The following is a 26,175-nucleotide window of genomic DNA, read 5'->3' on the forward strand; positions in this document are numbered from 1 at the left end:
GGTGGTTGTCAACACTAATGTTGCGAGTAATATTGAGTTGTCTGAAAAGCCATGATGCATTTTTTGCATAGAAACACAGAGAAAAATACACAGGACCTTTCCAAGAACACAGTATTTACTGTTTAAAAGCTAGTTATTTCAACTCAAGACCTCTTCTGACAGCCTTTAATTCTATTCTTTACTTACGCCTCCACCTTTTTTCCCCTACCCCCCACATAGCCTTTGATAATATTTTAAAATTTGAGAAGGGAAAGTAGCACATCACGTTTGTAGAACTGTCTTATTTGCAACTGATTGGATTCTTCTCTGGTGTGCTCTAATTAGCCAGGCAAGCTTTCCCTTTGGAGATGAGATTGAATCACATGAAAAACTGAGGTCCGAGGGGCCAGCTGGTGGCTTGGTGGCTAAGGTGGCTAGATCTCACATGGCTGGCTGTGTAGTTTGAGTCGCAGACCTAGGGGACTAAAAAATGTAACAGACATGCTCAAAATCCCAAAGGAGAGTGGAAGAGAAAGGACTGTGGTATAGGCATCCCCCCATCCCCAGGGTTGCTATCTTTTCCTCTCTCTGTCTCCAGCAAGCACATGCACCCTACTAGGGGAAAAAATTGACACTTTTTAATGCAAATACCAATATAATTTTTTTAAAAAGAGCTTGGCTTGGGACCAGCAGGTGGCATTGTGGTTAAGGTGCTGGACACTCCCACATGGCCAACCACACAGTTCAAGTCTCGGACCTGGTGGCTTGCTTACTCACTTTCTGTCTGTCTCTGGTCAAATTAAAAAAAATTAAAAAAAAAAAGAATGAATAAATAAAATTAATATTTAAAAAAAAAAAAAAAAGAGCCCAGACTCCACTGGGCCTTTGGTGTGGCCTCAGCTTGTCCGGCAGCAGTGTGCAGCCTGCTGCTGGCTCTGGGCCACTTGGCTCTTCTTGAGCATTACTCATCTATTTTCTTCTTACAGCTCTAATTTCATCAAACAGAAAATGTGAAAAATTTAAAGAACAAATTAAGTCAGCCCCAAACTAATGTTTAAGAATTTTCTCCTGGAACCAGCAGATGGCCTAGCAGTTACGATGTTGGACTCCCATGTAGTCAACTGCAGTTCACATCCTGGACTTGGCTGCTTAAAACTCACTCCAGGCACATGTGCATGCATGCCCAAAATCCCAAGAGGAGCATGGAGGAGAACCCTGTGTCCTGGCCATCCCCCCCGGGGGGTGATTTCTCACTTTCTGTCTTTCTGCCTATCTGGCAAGCTCATGAGCCCTATAGCAAAAATCTCACAAAAAGAAAATAATTTTCCCCTTCTTGAGCTTACCTAGCTTATATTTGTATAAACTTTTTTCGGGGGAGCAAGAGGGTGCATGTACTCACCAGAGAGATGGAGAGGAGAAAGCACCTCCAGTGGAGAAGGGTCACACTGCAAGCTTCCTCCATCTCTCCCTCCTTTTCGGGTGTTGAGCAGACACACACACACAAGCATCGGATGTGTTTCTCAAATCACTGGGTCTGAGACTTGAACTGCAACGCCAGCCATATGGGGTCCAGCCTCCTTAACCATCAGGCTACAGAGCTGGCCCTAAACTTCTTTCCTTCTTTAAAGAAATGCAAGGCTACTAGACCTTAGTCACTGAATTCTTTATTCATCCAGAATGTTATGTTTAGTGTAATTCTTTTAACTGAAAAGGTCATCTTTGTTCTACCAAATTATTCATCATAGTCATGCTTTTTATGAATTACAGGGTGAAAGAAACTTAGGTCTCCATTGCCAAATAGTTCCAGTTTGCTACATCGAGGCACAATCACAGGCCATCCCCCACCCCCCACCCCCTAGCAAGATTTTCAGGAATCACATACTCCTCTCAAAATGTCACATGATAGCAAAAATATTTGTGGTAAACTACATCCCCTTAATTATTAGGAAGTCACATACCTTCAGAAGCCCAAGGTGAACTAAATATAAAAAGATGTATAAAAACACCTCAGAAAATCAGCTTACTTTTAAAATAATACAATCAAGACTTATTTCCCTGATATTTAAACATTTCTTAGTTTCCATAAATTAAATATATTCACAGACATTAAGCTGGTGGTTATGACTCACCAGGCAGCAACAGACAATATACATAATTATTCGACAAGTGCATCCAACATATTTAAAAATAAACTAAAAATTGCAGTATAAAAATAAAACTAACACTGTTAGCATCATCTTCTGATTCTGTAAGGTCAATCTTCGGTCAAGTTGACTACAAAGTTTTTTTCCATAATGTCCTTCAAAAAGAGCTGCTCTGCAGACACATTGTGATATGCACTCTTTAAAAAAAAAAAAGGAAAATTACCATCTGTTCCAATCTCAATATGAAGAGCAGCAGCAATAGAATATTCTGTATCTAAAAGGTTCTGCATACAAAGCTCAAATGCTTTTCCTGGCTTGTTCTTTCCACCTCAACTATCACATAAGAGACTTAGTCTAGAGACCAAAAAAAAAAAAAAAAAGGCAACTTCCTCAGGATCAAATCCACCACTATTGATCCCTATTTGAAAGAAGCATGACCTAGTATAAAGGTTTGCAAACTTCCTGACCACGACTCTGACAGGATTAAAATGTTCTTAACCATCTTGTCTACTGAACAGAAAGAAAAAATGTTTAAAAAGACAGTAATTACCATGAGCACGGCAACGCTTTTAGGTGAATTTTTAATATTTCAAACACAGACTGGTTGGCTGAGATACTGTGACTATGACACAGCATCAAAAGTAAGTCTTGGTCCCAATATGTACTGGTTGGATGACTCCTGACATGCTGCAAGATTCTGAGGTTCACACATTGGGAACTGTTGCTGTGGTAAGATGACCTCAGAATCTGAGTCCTAGTTCCAGTCCTTGGTATCTCTGAACCCCTATCAGGTCCACAAACCCTCAAAACCTGTTTCCTCAGTAAAAGGAAAGGGTAAAGGAAAACGTGGTTTTTCCCAAAGATGATACCTACGTGACTCTTACCTCATTCATCAAAGACATGGTGGCATTTCCATAGTAGTGCAAAGGACTCTTGAGGTCAGAAAAGTTGTATTTAAAACCAGCTAGGTGAACTTCATGACATATGTGAAATGCCAGTGTGATAGCAATAATTCCCGTGGTTGGGTGTTTGGGTTTCTGGAGGGAAGGGAAATAATGTTTTTAAAACCCAGATGAGTTACTTGCTTTTAAAGCATATTTGGTTGCCCTAATTTTATGAAACAGATTTATGAGTATTAGGAGAGAAATAGTTCATTAAACCCTCATGGTATCTTTTTAAAAAAATTTATTTTAACTTTATTTATTATTATTATCATTATTATTTTCCAGTTTGATCAGAGAGAGACAGAGAGAGAGAGAGAGAGAGAGGAAGTAAGAAAGCAAGCCACCAGGTCCGAGACTTGAACCATGGTTGGCCATGTGGGAGTCCAGCACCTTTAACCACCATGCCACTTGCCAGCCCCAGACCCTCATGGTATCATAAGGCTCAAGCCCTAAACAGTATACATATATACTCCGACTCTGAACAGAATATATAATCTATGACTGAAATTTTAGAAAGTCTTTCAAATAAAACTTACCTATAGTATTAGCCCAGTGAAAAACCATCAAATGAAGGAATACTGTGAAGCAGGAAGACTACATTGTTTAAGAAACAAAAATGAGTCAAATTTCATAGAAAAAAAAGCCTGTGGATTTTAAATGTATGTTTGAAAAGTTAAGAACATGATATAATCATGACAAAAGTCTTCATATAAATTAGCTTTAAAGTTGCTATTATTTGGGGGTTACCCCTTAACCTAATGATTAAAGGAACTGGATCCCACATAGCTGACAGCAGTTCAAAACCCAGCCCTCATGGCTTAAAAAACATACCAGGCGTGTGTGAGTGTGTGTGTGTGTGTGTGTGTGTGTGTGTGTTCACCCAGAATCCTGGCAGGATGGAGAAATGCAGAAAGAATCACATTGTGACCACAACCATTGGAGGTTTCATTCGTTCTTCCATCTCCTTAGCACACGTCCCATGGCATGGCAATTTTATAAAACAGCTATATTTTATACTTCTGATCATTTAATTTAGCTCTAATCAAGCAACTTCAGTGAGAAATCATAAGGGGCCTCTTGGGACCAGTCAGGTGGTGTGATGGTTAAGGCAGCTGAATTCTACATGACTGGCTGTGTGGTTCAAGTCTTGAATGGCAGCCTAAAAACACACTGGGTGCATGTGCATGCATGCCCAAAATCCCAAGAGAAGGATGGAGGAGAAAGGACTGTGGCATGGCGTCCCACACCTGGGGAGGGGAGTTGCTTTCTCACTTTCTCTGTCTCTCTCGGTGAGTGTACGTACCCTATGGCAAGTGTTTTTTAAAAAGAAAGAAAGAAAGAACCATCTGACTGGAAGATAAAGATTCCAGATACATAATAACAATATCCAATTTCAACTGGATCACTATCAAAAACAGAAAAAGAAACCAAGCATCCCCTTTTCCCTTCATTTGCATATTCCTGAAAAACAGTGTGATAGATACTTGATCGGAGGATCTTGGCATTCAAGTTTTAATTCTCACTGGGTGGCCTTAAATACAAATAAAGAGCTACTGATATATCGCAAGCTTTGTATACAGGAATTCAGTAAGACCTTCAGTTAAGTGTTTCTTACAGATCCCATGAGAATTACATATGATTAATTATGATTTTGAAGAAAAGGAAAAAAGACACAATAAAATCAAATGAATTCTAACTGAAAGGATGTCAATGTTTCCAAGACAAAGTAACGACAGATGGTTGAGATGATGGGTCTAGTAATTGCCCCATTTAAATACTACACATTGTAGTGACTCTCATACTGAAAAGCCACTTGTACCCCTCAAATGTGTCAGCTATGGTATGTTAATAGAAAATAGATTTAATAACCAATGCAAATGAATGCTAGGCAGCAAGCTTATCTGAAAACCTAATCAGCCTTTAGCATAAAATTAATGGATACACTTGTGACTTTACCACAAGCCTTTGCCATCTAACTAGAGAAGGAAGTTAGTGGTTGAGATAAAAATCCAGGACTGATTCATCCTCATTGATCTCATCACTTTTTTCTTTTCAGTCCCTCATTTCATGTCCTCTACTTCCTTTCTTCACATCTTAGAGTCTTTCATCCATGATTGTAAGTATTCCTTTAAGTAGACCTTCGACTCTTCTACTCCTGTCACCTGCAGAGTCTACTGTCACCTCAGACCCTGACCCTGATGAAACCTAATTCTCTGTCACTGTACCCATACCCAAGCAGCAGAATAAAATGAGAAAATTATGCTTGCCTGATTGCACACTGACTCTCTGATCAAAGTCCCCAGGGGGAAGCCAGCAATTTCAATAGATCTAGTCCTATAACTTGTTCTCCTTCAAGAGGCCTAGTGTCTTTCCCTCTTCAAATAGACAATGTTCTGAGAAGATGGAAGCAGTCAAGTGAGGGCTACATCATCTTTCCTACTCCAAATCTACCTCTTAGCTGCACTTGACTCTTATTTTCAATGTTCGCTCTACTTGCAATGGGTGAGATGCCTTGTTCATTCCTACACTAACCCCTTCACTAGTGTACTGTATTTTATTCCATCTTTCTTTTCAGCATCTTTCTCTACACTCACCCACTGTCTCTCCTCATCAACATTTTCCCCTACTGAATCAGTCTCTTCAGCATATAAACATGTCTATCTTTAAGTAAAAACAAACAAAAAACAAGGTGGCCAGACAGCACAGTGGCAATGCAATGCTCTGCAAGGCTGATCTACCTGACAACGTTCCAGGTTTGCATCCACAGACCTCCCTGAACACAGTGAGTATGTGCCCATGATCCAGGGCCTTACTGGAGCTGGGGGTAGATTGTAGCACGGGAACCCTGTTGTGGGTTCTGCTCTCTGTGTCTGTCTCTCTGCACTTGTTTCACTCATGCAAGAAATAAGTGAATAAACTTTTATTTTTTTAAAAAGATACAAACTTCCTTGATCCAACATTATCTTCCAACTATTGCTACATTTCTCTGATTCCCTCTTCTAATGAAACTCCATTAAAGATTTGTCTCTGCTGGTTCATGTCTTGTGCTCTCTGTAATCAAAGCAGGCTTTCTTCCTCTTTCTTGACAATATTACCATGCTTCCAAACTCAGGGTTTATTATTTTTATTCAACCTCTGGACAGCATCTGACATGGCCAACCTCCCTCTTGAAATACAATAAGTTTCCTCGTTTGCTTTTGGGCCACCGTGTCCTACTGGGACTTTATTACTGTTACAACTGACTCTAGTATCATCTCTAAGTATGATAACAATCATCCTATGCCCGTGAAGTTAAGGACATTACCTAAAAAAGAAAAAAAGGCAAGGGATATACCTCTGATCATACCTAACCTTTCCTAACTTAGGAAAATAGGAGTTGAAAAGTCACAAAACATATACAGATGTAACCCTTTGCCCTCAAAATTACTTTGAAATTGGGTTTAAGGTTAGCATATATGTGCTTTTTTAACTTGAGGATTCTACTCTCAGAACTCTAGCCTATAGACATCATACAAGTGTACAGAAAACTTCATAAGCACATATACTGCTACATGACTTATAGAGCAAAAGTTGAATAAACCTAAATGTCTAATGGAATAGTAAAACAAGAAAAAATAAAATAGCAGAAAACCTATAATATAAATAAACTGAACAAACAAGGTATGCATGTGTGTTTGCAAATGTACAGGAAGTAGTCCAGAAGCACATGAAACGTGAAAAATCTTGGGAAATATAGGTTATAGAGAGGAAGAAAAGAAAGATCACTTTTTTACATTCTTTGATTTTAAACATGTAGTGTTTTAAAATTTACACATAATTTTATCATGCTAAAGAAAATATGCACAGTGCATATTTATGTCTTTGAATTTCCCCTGCTTTACAAAGAGGGGAAACCTCATTTTGGTTGAAGTATTATATTTTTTTTGAAGTATTATATTTTGAAAGTTACTCAAGCTGCAGACGAAAAACATCTCTCTGCCACTGTATATTATAAGTCTAGCGAAGTACTGTCTTCCAGGAAATATAGATAAACAAGGCTGCATGCATCAAAGTCAATGAAGTTTCTTTTCATTAAATAATCCGTGGAGTTTCAAGAACAATCTCTATTGCTATAAATATCACTCCTTGAGAATCTGGTACTGGCAGGTATTCTATGACCACAGAAATCTCTCTTCACTCCCTATTGTCCTAATTCTCTTTCCTCTGGCTGTCTCCTGATAAATTTATGAGACTGCTTCAGGCGGTTCTTTCTAGTCTGGAAAGCCAGGCAGGCACTCAGACTGAAGGCCATCCTGCTACTCGGAGCCCACACGTGCCAGTCAGCTCTCCCAGTCAGACTCTCCTGACTGCAGAATGCTCAAGATGAGCTTATGAGAGAAGAGCTTTTTGGACGTGTAGAAAGAGACCTCAGGAGGACCCTGCAAGGGCAGAGAAAAAGTCCTCCACTTAAGGTTCTTTTCCTTACAATCTGGAAACCATAACGATAATATCCACAGATACCAAATTTTACCAACTCGGATGTGGTCCTGAGCAGCCACGTCCTGAGCAGTAGTTCTCATAGTTTCGAGAGTTCCAAGGACTCTCCTGCCTCAGCTAGATCTTTACTTGAAAACCTGGCAAAGATAAATACATACCTGATTCTTGGGAAACGTTTTTGGAAAATGAAGCAGTTCATAAGCTGCCATTCTGATAATGAAAGGGTCTAAAATTCTGATTTGATAAGGTTTATAGATCAGGTTTAAGGCTGGTTTCTTCCAAAAACCATTAGTGTTCTAAAATAAAGAATACAAAAAACAGAACAGTGTGACTTTTTTTTTTTTTTAAGGAAAAAACTACAAGTAATTTTAAGGCAGATCAATTTTGCCGACTTACTATTTTGCCACCTGTCAGCAGTTCCAATAGCCACCTTAAATCATGTGGCTTAAAGGCAATAAGAACGGCCGTAGTGTTAGGGTCAGTGTGACTGGGATCTGAAAAAACAGATTCTGGATAAAAAAGTCGGAAAGTTGTCCTTCTCCCCACTTCCTCTTCATGTCCTAAAACAGGGCCATTATTCATTCTGTGGGTAGTAAAATACAGAGGATATGTAGACCAGTGCAGTATGAGCCATTTCATCACATTTCTGAGAGTATTCAGTTTGAAAAACATCAGCCGCGTAGCCTGTGGTCTGGAACCACAAGGCAGTTGATCCATCTTCTACACATAAAGGCCAAGGAGATCATTCCTTTCCATAAACAGCTACTTGATCAAAGCCAGAAACATTCATTTGTACTTGAAAATTAGTTGGAGAGCCAACAATAATTTCAGGTTTTCTTCAAGAATAGTGAAGACTAAATCAAAGAAGTACAGAATACTAGAGTTAAACCTTGGAGGATGATCACACAAAGCCCCCTAGATTTATAGATAAGAGCCTAAGATCCCAAGAGATAAAGTTACTTGCCCAAGGTCACATAGTTATCTAGCATATGACTGTCTAAGCCACGGACAGGCCAGAAGAATGACATTTAAGCTGGTCTGAAAACCCATCAAAAATGTGCTCTGGAATAAAGTAACAATTTAAAATTGCTATATTATACTCAAGCACAACATAATTAATGTCTATTGCTAGACTGAACTACAGAACCACAAAGGATCTACTGTCGGGTTTGTCTATGTGCAAAGCCAAGGTTAGACAAGCACTACTTCTGCGCATACTATGAAAGTATGCTATAAAAAAGGAATGCGTACTTTCCAAAACAGTGTCCCCTAGGAGGATAAATACTGCTTTGCCCTTTGCCTCTTACTCTATGTAATATAAGACAGTATTAATAACACTCATTAATGACTTCTAAAATGTTATGCCCATGATATTTTCCCACCAGGGCTTGCTCTGGTTCTAAATATCAGATATAGACAACTATGGGTAGAGAAATGTGTAAATCCTTCAAAATTGTTTTGTAGATAAATAACCTGTTTCATCGAAATGGATGATAAACAGAAAAGATGGCCTCGCTATGCAGAAGGCCAGCAAAACCCCTACACACTGTCGGGCCATCCTAACGCACTGCCCCAGTGTGCCAACTTGCCCACTCTTCAGAAGACTATTCAGAGACCCTTCTAACACACATACACTTACCCCAGACATTGACTTTATCTCAGCCTTTCATTGAGAAAACAGATACAGATGTTATTTCCCATCACCATATCTAAGGGATCCGATAGCTATAAACATACTCACAGTTCTCCTTTCCACTACGAAAGGTTAAGCGCGCTAGTGCTCTAGACCCTGTTCCCCCCACTTTCTACCACACCAAACTCTCCGCTCATCCCCATCAGTTTACCAACGTTCTCTAGCATCTCTTATTGCTACAGAAAGAAAACACAATAAACTCTTCCTTGACTCTGTGACCACCTCCAGTGACCACCTCGTTTTCCAACTCTCCTTCAGAGCACAGTTTCTCCGAAGAGTTGACTATTGGTTTTACTTCCTCATCTGTCATTCAACTCATTTTAGTTGGGCTTCTCACTGCATCATGCCCCTGAGCTTCCTTTTGCCGATAGTGTCAATGAACTTCAGATTGCCAATCCAACGGTCACCTGTCTCTATCTTGCGTGACCTCTCACAAACAAATATTCTGCCACAGCCAGAATATTTTAAAGACATCGATTACGCTGGGACATGGCTGGGACATGGCTGCTCTCCCCCTGTGGCCTGAAACACTTCATTGCTGTGGTTTCTGCTGTCACCTTCTGATTTTCTTCCTACCACACTGGTGGATCTTCTCTGTCTGTTTTACTCCTTTTTCTTTGATCAACCTCTAAGTATTGCCCACTCAGAGGCCCTACCCTGGGCTCTCTTCTATCTACCCAGGAAATCGCACACTTCATGTTTTCAATGCAAGTTATAGGCTGCTCACCATCCAGATGTTAGCCTGTTTGTCCAACTACTTTACTTCCCCACTGCAAACATAATCAGCATCTCGGATCTGATATGTTTGCACAGAAATCTTGTTTTCCTACGCCTGCTTCTAGTCTATTCTTTCCCAACTCAATGAATGATACCACTCTCCAGCCGATTCTTAGGCTGAAAATAGAGGAGGAAGTACCTGTGGCTTCTTTATTTATTTATTCTCCATATAATATAATGAAGCTTGAATAACTCTACACATAAAACATGGATCCAGTCTCCAGTCTATCCATTTACTTCTTTTTCTCCCTTGACAATCCTGTCCTAAGTCACCCTCATCGCCTCCTTCTAATTGGCCTCATTTCCACCCTTGTCCCATGCATTCCATTGTCTATGCCACAGCCAGAATATTTTAAAGACATCAATTGCACTGCTCTCATGCTCAAAAATCTCCAAAGGCTTCCTGTTCTACTTAAAATAAAATCCAAGCTTCTAGTCCCAAGTTACAAAGCCTACCCACTCCTTCAGCTTCCAACTGAACAGCTCTTCCCAGCCTGCTGCTCTCCAGCTACACTAGGTTTCTCTACTGCTCCCCTCAAACTCAGGTGCATCCTCCTAAGGCCCTGCAGCGAGCTTTCTCTCTCCCTGCATTGCTATGGCTGGTCCTATGTGGTAACTTAGGTTCAGTTAGATATCGCCTCCTCAAAGTGGTCATTCATTCTAAAGTAGCTGCTCAGTCATCCCCTAGCATATCTTTTTTAAGAAATTGTTGGGACCAGCAGGTGGCATATTGTCATGTTGCTAGACTCCCACATAGCTGACCACAGTTCAAGTCTCAGACCCAGCAGCTTTGAACTTCCCAGGTGCATGTGCGTGCATGCCCAAGATCCTGAGAGGAGAATGGAGGAGAAGGGATTGTGGCATGGCCATCCCCCCTGGGGGGTGATTTCTCACTTTCTCTCTGTCTTACTCTGTCTCTCCATGAGCTCATGTGCACTACAGCAAAAATCTCTCTTAAAAAATAAGCAAAAAAAAAAAAAAATCGTTCGCATAGCATCTATCATTGTATTATATTTTCTTATATTTAATTATTGTTTTCTTTCCTTCATTAGCATGTAAACTCCACAGGGAGCAAGGACATTGTTCTTATTTCTTGCAATCTTCCGTGTTGGCTAGAATTGTGGCTGATCTATTAAGAGGACTTAATAAATATTTGTTAAATGAGTGACCTGAAATCTAGGCCTGACTAGCCAATAACTGAGACAGAAGGTTGTATAATCAAGTACATAAACCCACTGAAACAAATCCCCTTCCTTTTAAAACACAACTGTTCTAAAGTAGAAAGCCATATTCTTCTTAAACAATTCTGAGTTAGCAAAGAGGATATACATTTACCTTATTATTACATCATAGGAGTCGATTTTTTCTCCCAATGTCTTATTCTTCAAAACTCCTCCATTACCAACCACCACGCATTTTTTACATGGCACGCTGTTAAGCAAACAGACAAGTGAGTTGAGCAATCTTTTACAGAACTGGGTGTTTCCCAGAACTCATTCATAGTTTTAACAGCCCACTGCCAAATCTCACTTGTTGCATATGTAGAAAAAGAACCAGTTGTGACTTTCAACTCTTAAGAGTATAAAAGAGATGAAAGCTTCAATAAACAGCATTCTTAGGAAGAACACAACACCATCATCAGCGACTTTAACTCATCAGCCCATGCGCATGCTCATCTGATCTTTGGGAACTGCTGACATAAGTAAACCTGGCATCCCCAGCATACAAATGAAGGAGGAGGTTTGGACAACTGTCAGGTAACACTGAAAAGTCATACTCCCAAGACATGGAACTAGCATTTGGATCTAGATTATAAAAACATGCCTTCACATAGGACTCTGTATGTCGATGTTGATACAAGTGTGTTTATGTCACATATGTATATATACACCTTTCACCAGCGTAACCTACTCCTTGGAGAGACTACCTTTGGCTGTTGCATCTTACAAGTGAAGAGGCAGACAGTTTTGAGTCTAGTGGAGAAAATGCAGTTTTCTGTATCTTGCTCATGCTCACTTCAATTTCCTGAACATGAGCCAACCCTTAGAGCTAAACCAATACAAACTATCAATAAGAGTTCACACCATGTTCCTTGTAAAGAGCCTTAAAGTAGGACAACATGAGGGACTTCCTGTTCCTGCCTGAGGCCAACCTGGAGCTGTAGATGGCTCATCGCCTTCAGCAAACATGGCATGGTCCATCTGTCTCATGACTCTTACCACACCTAGCCAGGCCAGAGAAATAACAAAATAAGCCATGTCATCTTAGGGGACAAAACTACAGAAGTTAAAGCCATTAGTCTGTCCTTCCAGGGCCCTCAGGACACAGAAAGTCTAAAGAAAAAGCTCACTAAGAACCAAGAAATCAGCAGACCATAGGAACTCAAGACCTGAAGGCTTCTAGGAAATTAATGAGAAGCAAAATTATACAAATGCTGCAGAATATTTAAACATAAGAGAATGCAGCAAAACAGGAATATGTAAAAGGGTCACCAAGCCAGGCCATAGGGGGCTTGAAAAATATACCACGCATGTGTGCATGTATACCCAAAATGCAGAGAGAACAGAGAAGAAAGGATTGTGGTGTGGCCATCTCCTCCTGGGGAATGTTTTCTCACTTTTCCTCTCTCTCTCTCTCTCTGGTGAGCACGCACACCCTATAGCAAAGACCACCAAGCATTGATTTCATGACGTTAAAAGATGCTAAGAGAAATATACTCATACGGTTACCTTATGCAGAATTTCTGTAACTCTTCTAATTATTTTATGTTTCAACACTTTTACATTTTAAAAACATTTCTGGGAGCCAGCAGGTGGTCGCTGTTAAGGCACCGGACTCCCACATGGTCAACCACAGTTGAGTCCCAGACCCAGTAGCTTGAAACTCATGCTGAGCACATATGTGTGTGTGCCCCAAATCCTGAGAGAAAAATGGAGAAGGGACTGCATCATGGCCTTCCCCACTAAGGATTGATTTCTTGCTTTCTGTCTCTTTGGTGAGTGCACATGCCCTGTAGCGAAAATATCTCTCTAAATAAAACCACTTTTGACACATTTTAATTGAGGGTTTTTACCTCTCAAATTAAAAATCATGCCTAAATTGATGTTTAGTTCATCAGACAAAAAAAAGGAAACTCTGATGGCAGGGATGTGGGGGTGGGGATGAAGGGACATTGCCTAATAGACTCTCCCTGAGAGTGTGCCACAAACCTCACAAAAGGAACATGCCATATGTCACAATGTGTTCTAGAGGTGTCTGTTCGTTTAAATTTGTCTTTAACTAAGGAAGTAAAGTATCTCTCATTCTGGCTGTGGTGGTTGTAGAGGCTCAAGAGGTGCCACTAATCAAGGCTGGGTCACATGTGAGGCCCACATTTGGTTCCAGGACCCATGTAAGCAGGCTGGGCATGGTGCTGCCTGCCTGTAGTACTGTCTAACTGGCAGCAGAGGATCACCGAGGATCATGGCGAGACCCTCTTTAAACATTCATCTTTTTAACTCTCCCACTTTTTTGTGAAGAAAAAAAAATAATAAGTAACTCTAGGTGCGTTTATACGTAAGTTGGACTTGGATCGCAATGCCAGAAAACTAGCTTTCTCGAAGGCTCTCCATTCAGGGCTGTGGCCCGGCAGTATGGCTGAGAGGAGAGCACTGGTGAATGTACTCTTCCCTCTGAGAGTATTGATTACCTTTTCCTCAACAGGTTCCCCCCCCCCAAGAATGTGCTACAGCAGGGCACAGATCTTACACTCACAGCTGCCTGACCTTCCAGTACCTCAGGTCAGTTCAGGCAGATCAAGGGCTGAACCTCCTGCAGCTTGCTCCATTGCCCCACTTGGTACTAAGCAAGCTGGGCACTGGGGAGGACGTGGCTAAGAACAGACAGAATTAGCAGCTGCTCCTATAAGATAAGGAGAATGAGGATAGAGAAAGAACATGTAGGATTATGATACTCATTCTCTACTTTATTTAAATTTTACCTTTTTTTTAAAACTTTCTATTTTTTAATGTTTTGCTATGGGGCATGAATGCTCACCAGAGAGAGACAAAAGAAAGAGTAATCAACGCCCAGAGGGGATGGCCATGCCACAATCCCTTCTCCTCCAGTGTCCTTGGGATTTTGAGCATGCTCACACACACTTAGCATGATTTTCAAGCCACTGGTTCTGGGACTCAAACCATGTGATATCCAGTACCTTAACCGACATATCACCTGTTGGCTCCTACGGTACCCGTTCTAACCCCCCCTCCAACAAAGGCTGGAGATTACTCCCCTATTGAGGGAAGGGGCTGCCTTGCCCTATGCCAAGGGCCTCTAGCATTTATTGTGCCTCAATTTCCTAGTCAGACATTGTATAGCTACACCAAACATGCAGGGGCAAGGGCCAGGAGCACAAGCTACCAGAATCCCCCCCAGAGACCTTAGCAAAGGACTCCTGACCCACAAGTCAAATCTCTGAAGTTAAGCCCAGGAAGAGAAACTCTGCTCAGTCCCAGATGCAGCCAGTTCCATAACATGATTCAGCAGTGCCATGCCAGGTTGATCTCAGTGTTCACAAAAGACTGCCTCTGTCAGACTGGACGAGAGATGGGCATTCCCCTAGGTGGAGCATCATGGCATGAGAGGCTAGCTGCCACCTGTCATACCATGCAGGCGTCCAGGTGCCTTCTCCAGCTGAAGATCCTAGAGCTCCTGCCACAGACCCTACTGACACCTAAGAGACAATAGAGAGTCCAGAGTGACAGGCAGATCTCTACAGAATCACCAGACCAGCTACTAAGAGAGGACATTCCTTGTGCTCAGCCTCTCCAACCTCCTCCTGCTCATGGTCCCATCAGATTCAAGGGTTTGGGGAGAATGGAGAGATGGCATGCAGACATTGCCTCACTCAACAGAACTCCCATTCCAAAGACTCTACAGTTCAATGTAACCACATCTGTAGAAATTTCACTTTCTATTTTCTTCTCTGTCAGCTTTATAGGGGGTAGGTAGGAGGAAGGAAAGGCCTTTACTATAAGAAAAGCTTACAATACTTTTACAAGGAAACCTTGTCAATGTAATTTCACTTTTTTTTTTTTTTGGAGAGGTTTTTGCTATAGGGCAGGTGCAATCGTCAGACAGAGAGAGACAGAGAGACAGAAAGTGAAAAATCACCCCCCCGGGGGGATGGCCACACCACAATCCCTTCTCCTCCTTTCTCCTCGTGGGATCTTGGGCACGCACACACATGTGCCCAGCGTGAGTTTAAGCCACCGGGTCCGGTACACGAATCACGGTCGACTACATGGGAGTTCAGCGACATAGCCATTATGCTGGCTGCTGGTGCTGAGGATGAATATTTTAATTAAGTAGGTAATAATTATTTTTTTTCTAGAGAGAGATTTTTGCTATAGGACATACAGGCTCGCTAGAGAGACAGAAAAAGATAGAAAGACAAAAAATGAGCTATCGCCCCCCCCCCCACAGGGCAACGACAGCCATCACACTAACTGCTGGTCCCTGTAATTTCACTTTTCATCCTTAAGGATCCACACATTTTTCTGAATAACATATACAGTGCTAGACACTTTTAGTGTATATCTCTAGGGCCAATCTTCGGCAGTAACACCTCATCTGCAGCTAGTATTCCTATCCACCATGGCTTCGGGGAGTATGGCGTGGTACAGACAAGCTTTCAGAACTACACTCCTAACTCATTTCCCCTCTCCCAGCAGGCACCACATAGTACCAAGGACTGATTCAGTCTCTCTTTGGCTTCATCCACTTGGCCAGTGTTCCTGGCTTCTCTATCCTTCTTTGGGTAACTGTATAACGTGACCAAATTTAATTAACACAATTGTCATGCACAACTAGCTTCATGACTTTTGAGTCCCTAGGGTTAAGACTAGTAATATTTATACCTCTGTATCGTCCCATCTAAAATACTTCCTGGTTCATGGGCTGTGCATTTTATGAGTCGATTTGGTCGTTATGGTGTGTGGAGGCAATTTTCCTACTTAGTGTCTGAGGAAGTAGGTCCCTGCCTGCTGTTTTTGTCCCCCACCTCAGAAACAGGAAAATTACGTGCCCCCAAACTGCTCACCCAGAAAACAGTTATTTCACAGTGCCTGAACTTGGCAATGGAAAACCTGAAAGCTGCTAAAACAGTGGTGATGAGAAATTAAACTTCTCCAGGTGAAAGGTATGTTTTACATAAAGTCAGGCAAACCCAGAATCACTACTCCATGTTGGAGGAAATGTCAACACAATCAATATAGAGAAAGTAAACTTGAGTTGCTTATTCTAATCATCTGTGATGTGTCTTTGCCAAAAGCATTCTGATGTTTATCTCTCCTTTTGACGGCACCGTCTATGTTTTTAAATGTCACTTCACTTTCAACATTAACAGTCTAGGCAGCTCCTGCAGGTCAGATTTCTAACATCCGTTACCGCATGCCTTGCTAGCACAGCCCTGCTTTCGTGAGCTCACAGTGCTGAGTTCCTTCCCTCTGCCAGTGGTTGGTGCAGGGGTAGCCAGGTCACCCATTCCTGGGCAATATGATGTTAAGAATGTCAGTTAGCTGCTTGTGGAAGATTCTGCCCCTGGAAAAAGAATAGTGTGAGTAGAACACTTTCCTTTCACCCTCCCCTTTCTTTCTGCTTAGACACTGATGTTAATGACAAAAAATTAAAGCAGCTGCAGTCTTCTTGCAATTCAGAGGAATGCAGCGCCTCGGAAAAGCTATCCAGGAGCCCTGAGACTACGGAGCACTAATTCAGCCCTACAGCCAGAGTCACTGCACACGGATATGTAGAGTGTGCACAGCCCTGCTTCGGGGAGAGCCACACAGATAACCGTGTGTAGGAACTGACAGCCCGTGGAGTCATGCAGTTCACCATCTGCCTGCCACAAGCGGCCCACTCTACAAGTTGGAACACAAACTTACAAAGCTGAACCCACTTATCTATGCCCCACAGGAGATAACAGATGCCTGCTCTGTTTAAATCGTAGACCTGGCTACCAGTTCTGGCTCCACCACTTCATACCTCTGGGACCCTGGCCTAGTGACCTGACCTGTCTGATCTCAACTTGCCTTTTCAAGAAATACAAATCACTGAGATCTTGAATGCTGTTATTTTCTGTGACATATGACCATTTCCTCTGCTGTGCATACTATGGTTTCTATATCTTTGCCCAACATCTGACCACAGGAGCTGCTAGGGAACAGGTAGTGGCCGCTCTCTGCATGTGTACCACACACGACTCACTTTGTTGATGAACAGAATCACAACTACCCCTCACCCTCAAGTTTTCCTCCTGGCTGCGCATGCTGCAACGTAAGGAAACCATGCAGGATGTTCGGAGTAAGGACACAGACATTGATAACCCTTCCAGATGTAGGACTCTTTTTAATAAATACACTGTGCCCTGCTAGTGTCTAATTCCTTCAGAGTTGTTTTTAGTTTTCCAAAGGCATGCTCTGGCCCTGGCTGGTAGCCAATCTAACCCAGCTCTGCTGATGTCAACATAATGAATTATGCTTGAGTGAGCAAACAGGCAACTTCGATATATCCCCTCCACTGAGCTGGGAACTGGCTGGACGCAGGTACTTCCCTTAGGGAAGACATTCATGTTGAGTTACTGTGTAACCACCTCTGCTGCAGGGCTGAAGCATTCTTCATAAAATTTGGCATTCTTTCACAATGCAATGTAGGAGGTTGCGGGTAGGGAGTTTGCCTGTGGGACCAGAGAGACTGTGATTCAGGGTTTCTGCTGCTCGGGGCTGTGGGAGGATATACTCCCATTGAGGAAAAAGCAACAGGCCTAGGACCAGGGTCAGGATGATACTACAGAGTTACACAGGCAGCAGGAGGGGTGGGCCTTGGAACAGGACTATATTTTAAAATTCTTTTTTGGGTGATACAATTCCCTTAATTATCCTCTGTCTTAAGTAAAATGAGGTTTGCTAAATATGAGTTTGCTGTGCTCTGGAGGGTGAAGAGAGGAACCTCAGTCCACGAGAGGTCAACAGTGACAGTGTACAGAGAAGACGCACTGCGCTTGGTTGTTATAGAGCAGTTACATACTTGACTCCACAATCTGGAAATGATCAGCTACAGAAATAGATGGGGACCATGGAAAACATGGAGACCTCTGATAAAGACTACTAGTCCCTCAATAATTACGTTTCCTTTGTCCCTTAAGAGAGAATTCACTGTTTTCTTTCTTTTTTGAAGAGAAATTTTTGTTATAGGGCGTGTGCACCCACTGGAGAGAGAGAGAGACAGAAAGCAAGAAATCATGCCCAAGGGGGATGACCACACCACCATCCCTTCTCCTCCATTCTCCTCTCAGGATCTTGGATAAGCACGCACTCGTGGCCGACATCGGTTTTAAGCCACTGGGTCTGGGACGCAAACCGCAGTCAACTATGTGCGAGTCTAGCGACATAATCATTACGCTATCTGCTGGTCCTGAGACCTCATTGTTTTCAAAGATAGACAGTCACCTGGAATAAAGGCCATTGAGGCGGGAGATTGAATTGAGTAGTGGTGGAATATATAATTTATATATTTTTAAGAGAGAGATTTTTGCTATAGGGCACATGTACTCACTAGAGAGGCAGAGAGAGACACAGAAAAAGAAATCACCCCCCACAGGGAATGGCCACAATCCCTTCTCCTCCATTCTCCTCTCAGGATTTTGGGCATGCATGCCCATGTGCCCAGTGTGATTTTCAAGCCACCGGGTCTGGGACTCGAACTGTAGTGGGCCATGTGGGAGTCCAGCACCTTAATCACTATGTCATTCGCTGGCCCCATAGCCAGAGTATTTAAACCATGGAACTAGCAAACCCCACAAACCAGGGCCTGTCCCTCCCCCTCCTTCAGGAACAGGTTATTAAAATTTACTAGCAACCACGGATCAAATCTCACTGGATAGGATTAAGCCATCATGAGGCCACACCTTGCTGGACAATAGGCTGAAAAATGTAGCTTCTACCTCATGGCACTGAAGATAGAGTTGGGAAGAGATGTGGCTCCCACAGGGTGGCACCAACTGGCTCCAGCTCATCACTGAGTATAATGAAGTGTTATAAGTGATTCCTGGGAGATGTTCTTAAACAAAGTGTGTGTTGGGGAGGGGGGGGGCGCATGCCCTTTGCCCTTTCCTTCTCCCCAATGGCAGGAATGACGATGTGGCTGATGGACTCCAATCATCCTATTGGAACATGAGAGGGAAGCCATGTACTAAGGGACAGGCACAGGCAGAACAGAGGTCACAGAACCACGGGGCCACTCGGGAACGCTAACCTGCAAACTTCATTTACACAAAAACTGTAAGAAAGAGAAAAACCTCTGTCTTGTAAACACAACTGATATTTTGAGTTTCCCTGTTCACGGCGGAATCTACTCTAACCTAGGGCATTATGCTTGCTGTACAAGAGATCTGAACAAAACTAGAACTTGTATCTGGTTGACTCTTAAAGCATTCACATTTTAAACGACAACAAAATGTGTGAGCCTTTCTGCAAAGGATGAAGAGGATAAGGGAGAACTGAAGGTGGGGAAAATATTTGTGCTTAGCTGCTGTCTCGAAAATATGGCAAGCATCTTGTAGAGCATAAGCAGGGAGGGAAGAGCAGAGAGCAAGGCCCGTGGCTACGTAAGTATCCATGGAGAGGGCAGAAAGAGGAGGAGGGGACCCTAAAAGGGCTGCTCCCAACTCTTCACCTCAGCCCTCCTCTCTGACCTACTGACCCACAACAAGCCAGCCAGCCCACACCCACAAGCCTTTCTTCTCAGACGTGTGGGGCCAGCTCCCAGCTCGCAGGCCAGGAGAGCAGGGAGGACGCCCTCCCCAACACCGGTCTACATTCTCTGCCAGAGAAACAAAGCTTGTTCTCAAGTATGTATTTTCTAAGATTTGGCACTTTCCCCTAAGCCAAAAAGACAAACGGTCACAAACAAGGCTGACTCAGAGGGAGCGTTAAGGCAGTTTAGAAAATTCTACCTCTCTGGAGTTTATAGAAAATGTAGGGCCAGTCCCACAGCCTAGTAGTAAAGAGAATCAGATCTCTCATGGTTTAATACCAGCCCCAGCGGCTTAACAATCAAGCTAGGCATGTGTGCCTGCATGCCCCACATCCCAACAGGACGGGAAAATGGAGGGGGACACACTGTGGCATGACCGTGCCCCATGGGAGGGGTCTCTCTCTCCCTCTCTCACACACACACACACACTCTATATATATATATATATATATATATATATATAACTCAGACTGATAATATATATGTGTGTGTGTGTATAAAACTGTCTTTCTGGCAAGCACACATGCCCTCTGACCATGGAATAAAAAGAAAAAAGAAAAGAAATAAAACATATTACTCAGGCAGAGCCAGAGCCCAGCTTGTTTTTCTCTCTTGTGTTGTACAGTGCACATCTGCCAAATATAGAGAGACTTACTTAAAATACATGTAAAATATATTACATGTAATGTAGAACACCTCCAAAAAAATTAAGTGCAATGCAGGCCCTGCCACATGGTGCAGACTGGTGAACCGGACTGCAGTGCTAGAGGCCACGTGACTGACTGTGGGTATGGATACGCAGGTCGGCCTGGAAACAGGCCAGTTTCACACAAGTACCCAAGGTCCTGAGGAACTACAGGGCTGAAAAAGGGGGGATCATGGCATGGCAAGACTCTGTTAAGGGTACATCCCCCTTCTCTTGCACATGTGTGTGCACATACATACTCTATCATAAAAAAGTGCTAAACAAATAGGAAATGAAGTCATAAATATATTCTTATCTATTTTTTTTTTTGGAGAGGTTTTTGCTATAGGGCATGTGCACTTACCAGACAGACAGAGAGAGACAGAGAGACAGAAAGCAAGGAGGGATGGCCACGCTGCAATCCCTTCTCCTCCATTCTACTCTTGGGATCTTGGGCACGCACGCACATGCACCCAGGGTGAGTTTAAGCCACCAGGTTTGGGACTCAAACCACGGTCAACTACATGGGAGTCCAGTGACATAGCCATTACGCTAACTGCTGGTCCCGTATTCTTATCTACTTTTAAAATATTGTCTGAAGTCTCTAGGGAATAAATTTTTACAAGTCAAACAAGCAATTCAGTAGTGCTGAAAGAGCACCTGTGACGTTGGGAAACTGCAGCCCTGCAGTCATTCTGCGAGGATCCTGTGGAGTTATCTGCCATTCGCTCTGGAGGTAAAGGTTCTCTGAGTATACATGTCCTCCACTTCAGACTCTTGACAGCTTCAGACTAAAGGACTGCTGTGCGGTCAGCACAACTTCCAGTCCTTCCTCACCACCCACTCCCAGTAGATCAGCTCAAAAATGGACATAGGCTGATGATGGGAGTGGGGGCACACTCAGTGACCAAGGGGGAAACTGGCAGGAAATAGGAAAACTAAGTCAGCAAGAAGAGAGGAAAGAGCCGGATCAAAAGGAGGAACAGTTGTCAAGGAAAGGGCTATGAAATCAACTAAATTATGCACAGTTTAGTTTAAGATTAAAAACTAGCAAGAGTAAAACTTCTAGTCACATACCATCAAGAATCCAGACAGTGGCTCACATTCAAAGGGCTAGCAATCTTTATAAATATTTGCAGATACTTGCGGCAAATATTTAAGGACCAGACACCACTGCCTGTAACTCGGACAACCAGGCACTGGCGTTAGAACTATCTAGCTTCACATCCTAGCTCCGGCAGTTATCAGCTCTAGCAAACTATATGTTGCCTAACCTCAGCTTCTCCATTTACCAAGTTAGAGACATGATGTAATCATGCGTTCTAAAGGTCTGCACAAAATAATAATCTACAAAGGAGGGCGATATAAAATTGTCAGAAATAATATCATCACTATTGATATGTAATCAAAATTCAAACGGACTAGATTGATGGCATAGTTTTAGATTATAAATTATGACAAGCTGAAATGAACCAACGCATACATAATCCATACTTCAATAATCTGGATTCCCAACAGATAACAATGAGATTAAATCCAGGCAAACTCTGACACTGCTTCCCTGGCTCCTTTCTGTAAACTGTATCTATTTTCACACTTCCGTCCACTGTTTCTACGTTCTGCACCCAAAAATCAGCACTTCTGTTCTCATGGGCAAGGGAGAAAATTCTGCCATTTGCCTTTTTTAATGGAGAGCAGACATCTGTGGATGACTACCCATTTAATCACACTGACCCATTGGCCAAATTCTAAGGGGTAGCTTAAAACGTGGTGGAATAAGTCTACATTTGTAAACTATGCCTACCTGCCAAGAACTCTACTTTTGGCAATTCAATTTCCTTGGGGTTAACTTGACAACAAAATTTTCTAAAAGCTAAATTATCTTTGGAGTCAGTTAATGTGTGTGTACCCAAGCAAACTGTAATTCAAATATAATTCTGAATGAAATGAAGAGAACCACTTCCAAAATCCAATATTCACCCCTCTTTCAGTCAATGAAACAGACTCCACACAAGTGGTGTGGAATCTGTATGGCTAGATTTGGGACACAGCCCCTGAAGGGAGGCTGTGAACTGATTAACAGGGGATATGAAGTTAATTCTCAAGAAACAACAACTTGGAAAAGATGAAAGTGGTATAAAATGTCCTGACTTGGGACCAGAACTGCTCATCTTCAAGACACTGGAAACATATAAGCTAACCAATTACGCAGCTTCTAAACTAATTTTGCAGTTTGTTTATTGCAAGCATCACAGAAGCAACTACCAGAAGTTTCAGTTACGCCTAAATGCTGTAGAATTTTCCATGAGTAAATACATTTTACATCACTTGGGCTACACATTTTGAATTAACTTAGCTAAAGCTAAAATCAGACAGATGTATGAAAATAAACTCACTTGTCAAACTCATCGAAGAGGTCACAACTCTGCAGTTTTGAAAGAGCGAGTCGAAAATATTCCGCTAGAAAACAAATAGAGTATCATGAATTAAATGATAATCATGACTTCTTAAGTAATAATAAGCTACCTTGTTCCCTCCTCCACAACATATTTCAAATGATGTGGCCACATTAGGTTTATTCTGTAAAAATCCAATGGTAGAACTACAATTTGTCAGTCCTCCTCAAGAGGTAAATGCAAAGTGGGAAAATGCTCTAGGTACACTTTATAAAAAACCTGAAAAAAATAAGATGCATAATCTAAAAATGATTACAAAAGAGTAACTCAGGCCCAGTTGCAGTGACTCTGGCAGTAAGACACCACTGTGTGATGCTACAGCCATGTGAGGAGGACTGTGGTTCAGATCCCAGGTCGACCTAACACAAAGAGAGTGCCCAAGGCTGTGCCCATATTCCTGGCCAGCTGGAAGGCTTCGGGGAGGATCATGGCAAGGTGATGCCATGTCAAGATTATTTCCCCTTGCCCTCAGAAATAAATTTTTTAAAGTTATCTAGAAATTAGCAATATCAGATGATTCTGAAACTGATATTAGAGTAGAAATCAATAAGAAATCTAAACCAATTAAATGATCGAATCCATTGTAAAATATTTTTAAAGTACAAAAATAAATAAATAAAAACATGAAAACCCAAACAGTTGAATAAGCAAAATCTAACTCATGAAACCGCAGTTCTGTCACTTGGTGGGTTTTAAGATCTTTTCAAAAGTCTAGAACTCAAAGCTATATAAGGCCAATCAATTATCAACAAGCAGAAGAAAAGATGTTTTATTGTTAGAAGATAACTTTGGTATTTACCCAAAGGATAGGAAAACACTCAGGTGGAAAGATACTTGCACATCCGTGTTTATTGCAGCATTATTCATAATTAAACAAAACATAGAGCCACCCAAGTGTCCAAAAACTGGTAACTGGGTTGAAAAACTGTGGCACATATATACTATGAAATATTGCTCAGCTATAAGAAACAAGGAGACCTTATCATTTGATTCAAAGTGGATGAATATAGAAGACTTAATGTTGAGTGAAGTGAGCCAGACTTTTAAAGATATACACTGTATATCCCCACTCAATATATACCGAGTATCTGTACTTTATGAAAGAAATGGAAAGATCTGAAGATATTATAGTAGAGAAGATAAGTGTAGATACCAGAGACTGTAAGGGAGGGGATTGGGTAGGAGGGGCAAATGGAAGAAACACTTAACAGACAAAATAATGTAAAGTTTTCTGTTTAAAAAAAAAAAAATATATATATAGTATACATCATGGTGGGAACTTCATATAAAATATGAAGTTAATCTGAAAATTAAAAAGAAAAGTAAATAAAATGTTTGTACAAAAAGAACAAATCTTGGGAACCAGCAGTTAGCGTAATGGCTATGTCGCTGGACTCCCACGTAGTCGACTGCGGTTCACGTCCCGGACCCGGTGGCTTAAAACTCACGCCGGGCGCGTGTGCATGCGTGCCCGAGATCCCGAGAGGAGAATGGAGGAGAAGGGATTGCGGCGTGACCATCCCCCATGGGGGGTGATTTCTTGCTTTCTGTCTCTATGTCTCTCTCTGTCTGTCTGGCAAGCGCACACGCCCTACAGTGAAAATCTCTCAAAAAAAAAAAAAAAAAAAAAAAAAGTACAAATCTCTCTCTTAATAATATAATTTAATAAAAAACTTAATAAAATATCCATTGATTAATTTAAACAATCAAAAAGCTAAAACTTATTGATGAAATAAACCAAATAAAACTCACAGGCAAAAAAGAAAAATGGGGAGGCAGGGAAGTAGTTAGCCCTCAGGTTAATTCTGATCATTCCAAATTGGAATAAAGAAGGCATGAATGACATAATGGCAGAACAAAAATAAAAATCAATTTCTCATCAACAGCAAAAATCTACCTTCTTTATTCTTTGGTTCTATACCACCTCAAAAGGAATGGGGGTTTATATTTTAAAATTTAATTCCCTTTACCCCATCCCCAAATCATCTCCCTCGGAATCACTAGAGAGCAGAAAATTTAAAAGACCTTAAAATTATATTACATGGGGTTCTTATCAAACACTGTTCAAATTTAACAGAAAAGCGTAAGAAGATTACTACTGACCTGATGTTCTTACCCCATAGGGCAAATCAAACTTATCGCTACCATACAAGGAAGCAAGCTTTTTAAAATCACCTGTACACAGAAAAGGGTGAAAGGGATGAAACCTAGAAGGAAAGCATAAAGAATGAGTTTGCCAATGCCCGCTGCATTTATAGGCTTTCACATCACAACTGAAAATGACTGTAACATACAATTCCTATTGTTATACTGACTATATATATAGCAACGATTATTTTGAAAAATTTTGAATAGCTTTTAATAGTATTAAATATGACATTGAGGGACCAGCAGATGGTGTAATGGTTATGTCACTGGACTCCCATGTACTCAACCACAGTTCAAGTCCCAGACCTGGTGGCTTAAAACTCACTCTGGGCACATGTGCATGTGTGCCCAAGATCCTGAGAAGAGACTGGAGGAGAAGGGATTGTGGCATGGTCATCCCTCCTGGGGGAGTGATTCTTGCTTTCTGTCTGTCTTTGTCTCTCCAGCGAGCACACATACCCTATAGCAAAAATCTCCTTTTTAAAAAAAAAAAAGTATATATATATATATATGATATATATTTATATATATATGAGTATATATATATATATATACTGAATGGGGTATGCAATGGAACTACACAACCAGAACGGAAACACTTTTCAGGTACTGGAACCAAAATTATGTTACAGACCAAAAAATTATTTTATAGACCAGAAGGTGAGCAAAAGGTGATAAAATGATAACCATTTACAAGAATAAAGAAATTAAGGGGACCAGCAGTTAGCGTAATGGCTATGTCGCTGGACTCCCACATAGTCAACCGTGGTTCAAGTCCCAGACCCCGGTGACTTAAAACTCATGCCGGGCGCGTGTGCGTGCATGCCCAAGAACCCGAGAGGAGAATGGAGGAGGAGGGATTGTGGCGTGGCCATCCCCCCTGGGGGGTGATTTCTCGCTTTCTATCTCTCTGTCTCTCTGTCTGGCGAGCGCACGCGCCCTACAGCAAAAACCTCTAAAAAAAGAAGAATAAAGAAATTAATAAGGTAATTGGTGCTAAGCCGTTCCTAAATTTAGTGGTACCATGTGTACGAAGTTGCATCAACTATGGAAACAAGAATATATTACAAGTTAGATG

General features: G+C 41.7%; 1 protein-coding gene across 1 annotated transcript in view; it reads right to left on the minus strand.

Annotated features, from left to right (window-relative positions):
- Positions 1-1,626: 1,626 nt before the first annotated feature.
- ST3GAL6 (ST3 beta-galactoside alpha-2,3-sialyltransferase 6) overlaps positions 1,627-26,175 on the minus strand; it is a gene marked incomplete in the record, with an annotated part of 79,830 nt that continues 55,281 nt past the window's right edge. Inside the window, 7 exon segments of the mRNA XM_014582275.2 lie at positions 1,627-2,320; positions 3,008-3,160; positions 7,702-7,839; positions 7,940-8,126; positions 11,349-11,444; positions 22,890-22,953; positions 25,053-25,156. Of these exon segments, the coding sequence (XP_014437761.1) occupies positions 2,234-2,320; positions 3,008-3,160; positions 7,702-7,839; positions 7,940-8,126; positions 11,349-11,444; positions 22,890-22,953; positions 25,053-25,156 (829 nt within the window).

The sequence above is a fragment of the Tupaia chinensis genome, unplaced genomic scaffold (assembly GCF_000334495.1).
Source record: "Tupaia chinensis unplaced genomic scaffold, TupChi_1.0 Scaffold143570_1, whole genome shotgun sequence".
NCBI classification, from domain to species: domain Eukaryota; kingdom Metazoa; phylum Chordata; class Mammalia; order Scandentia; family Tupaiidae; genus Tupaia; species Tupaia belangeri.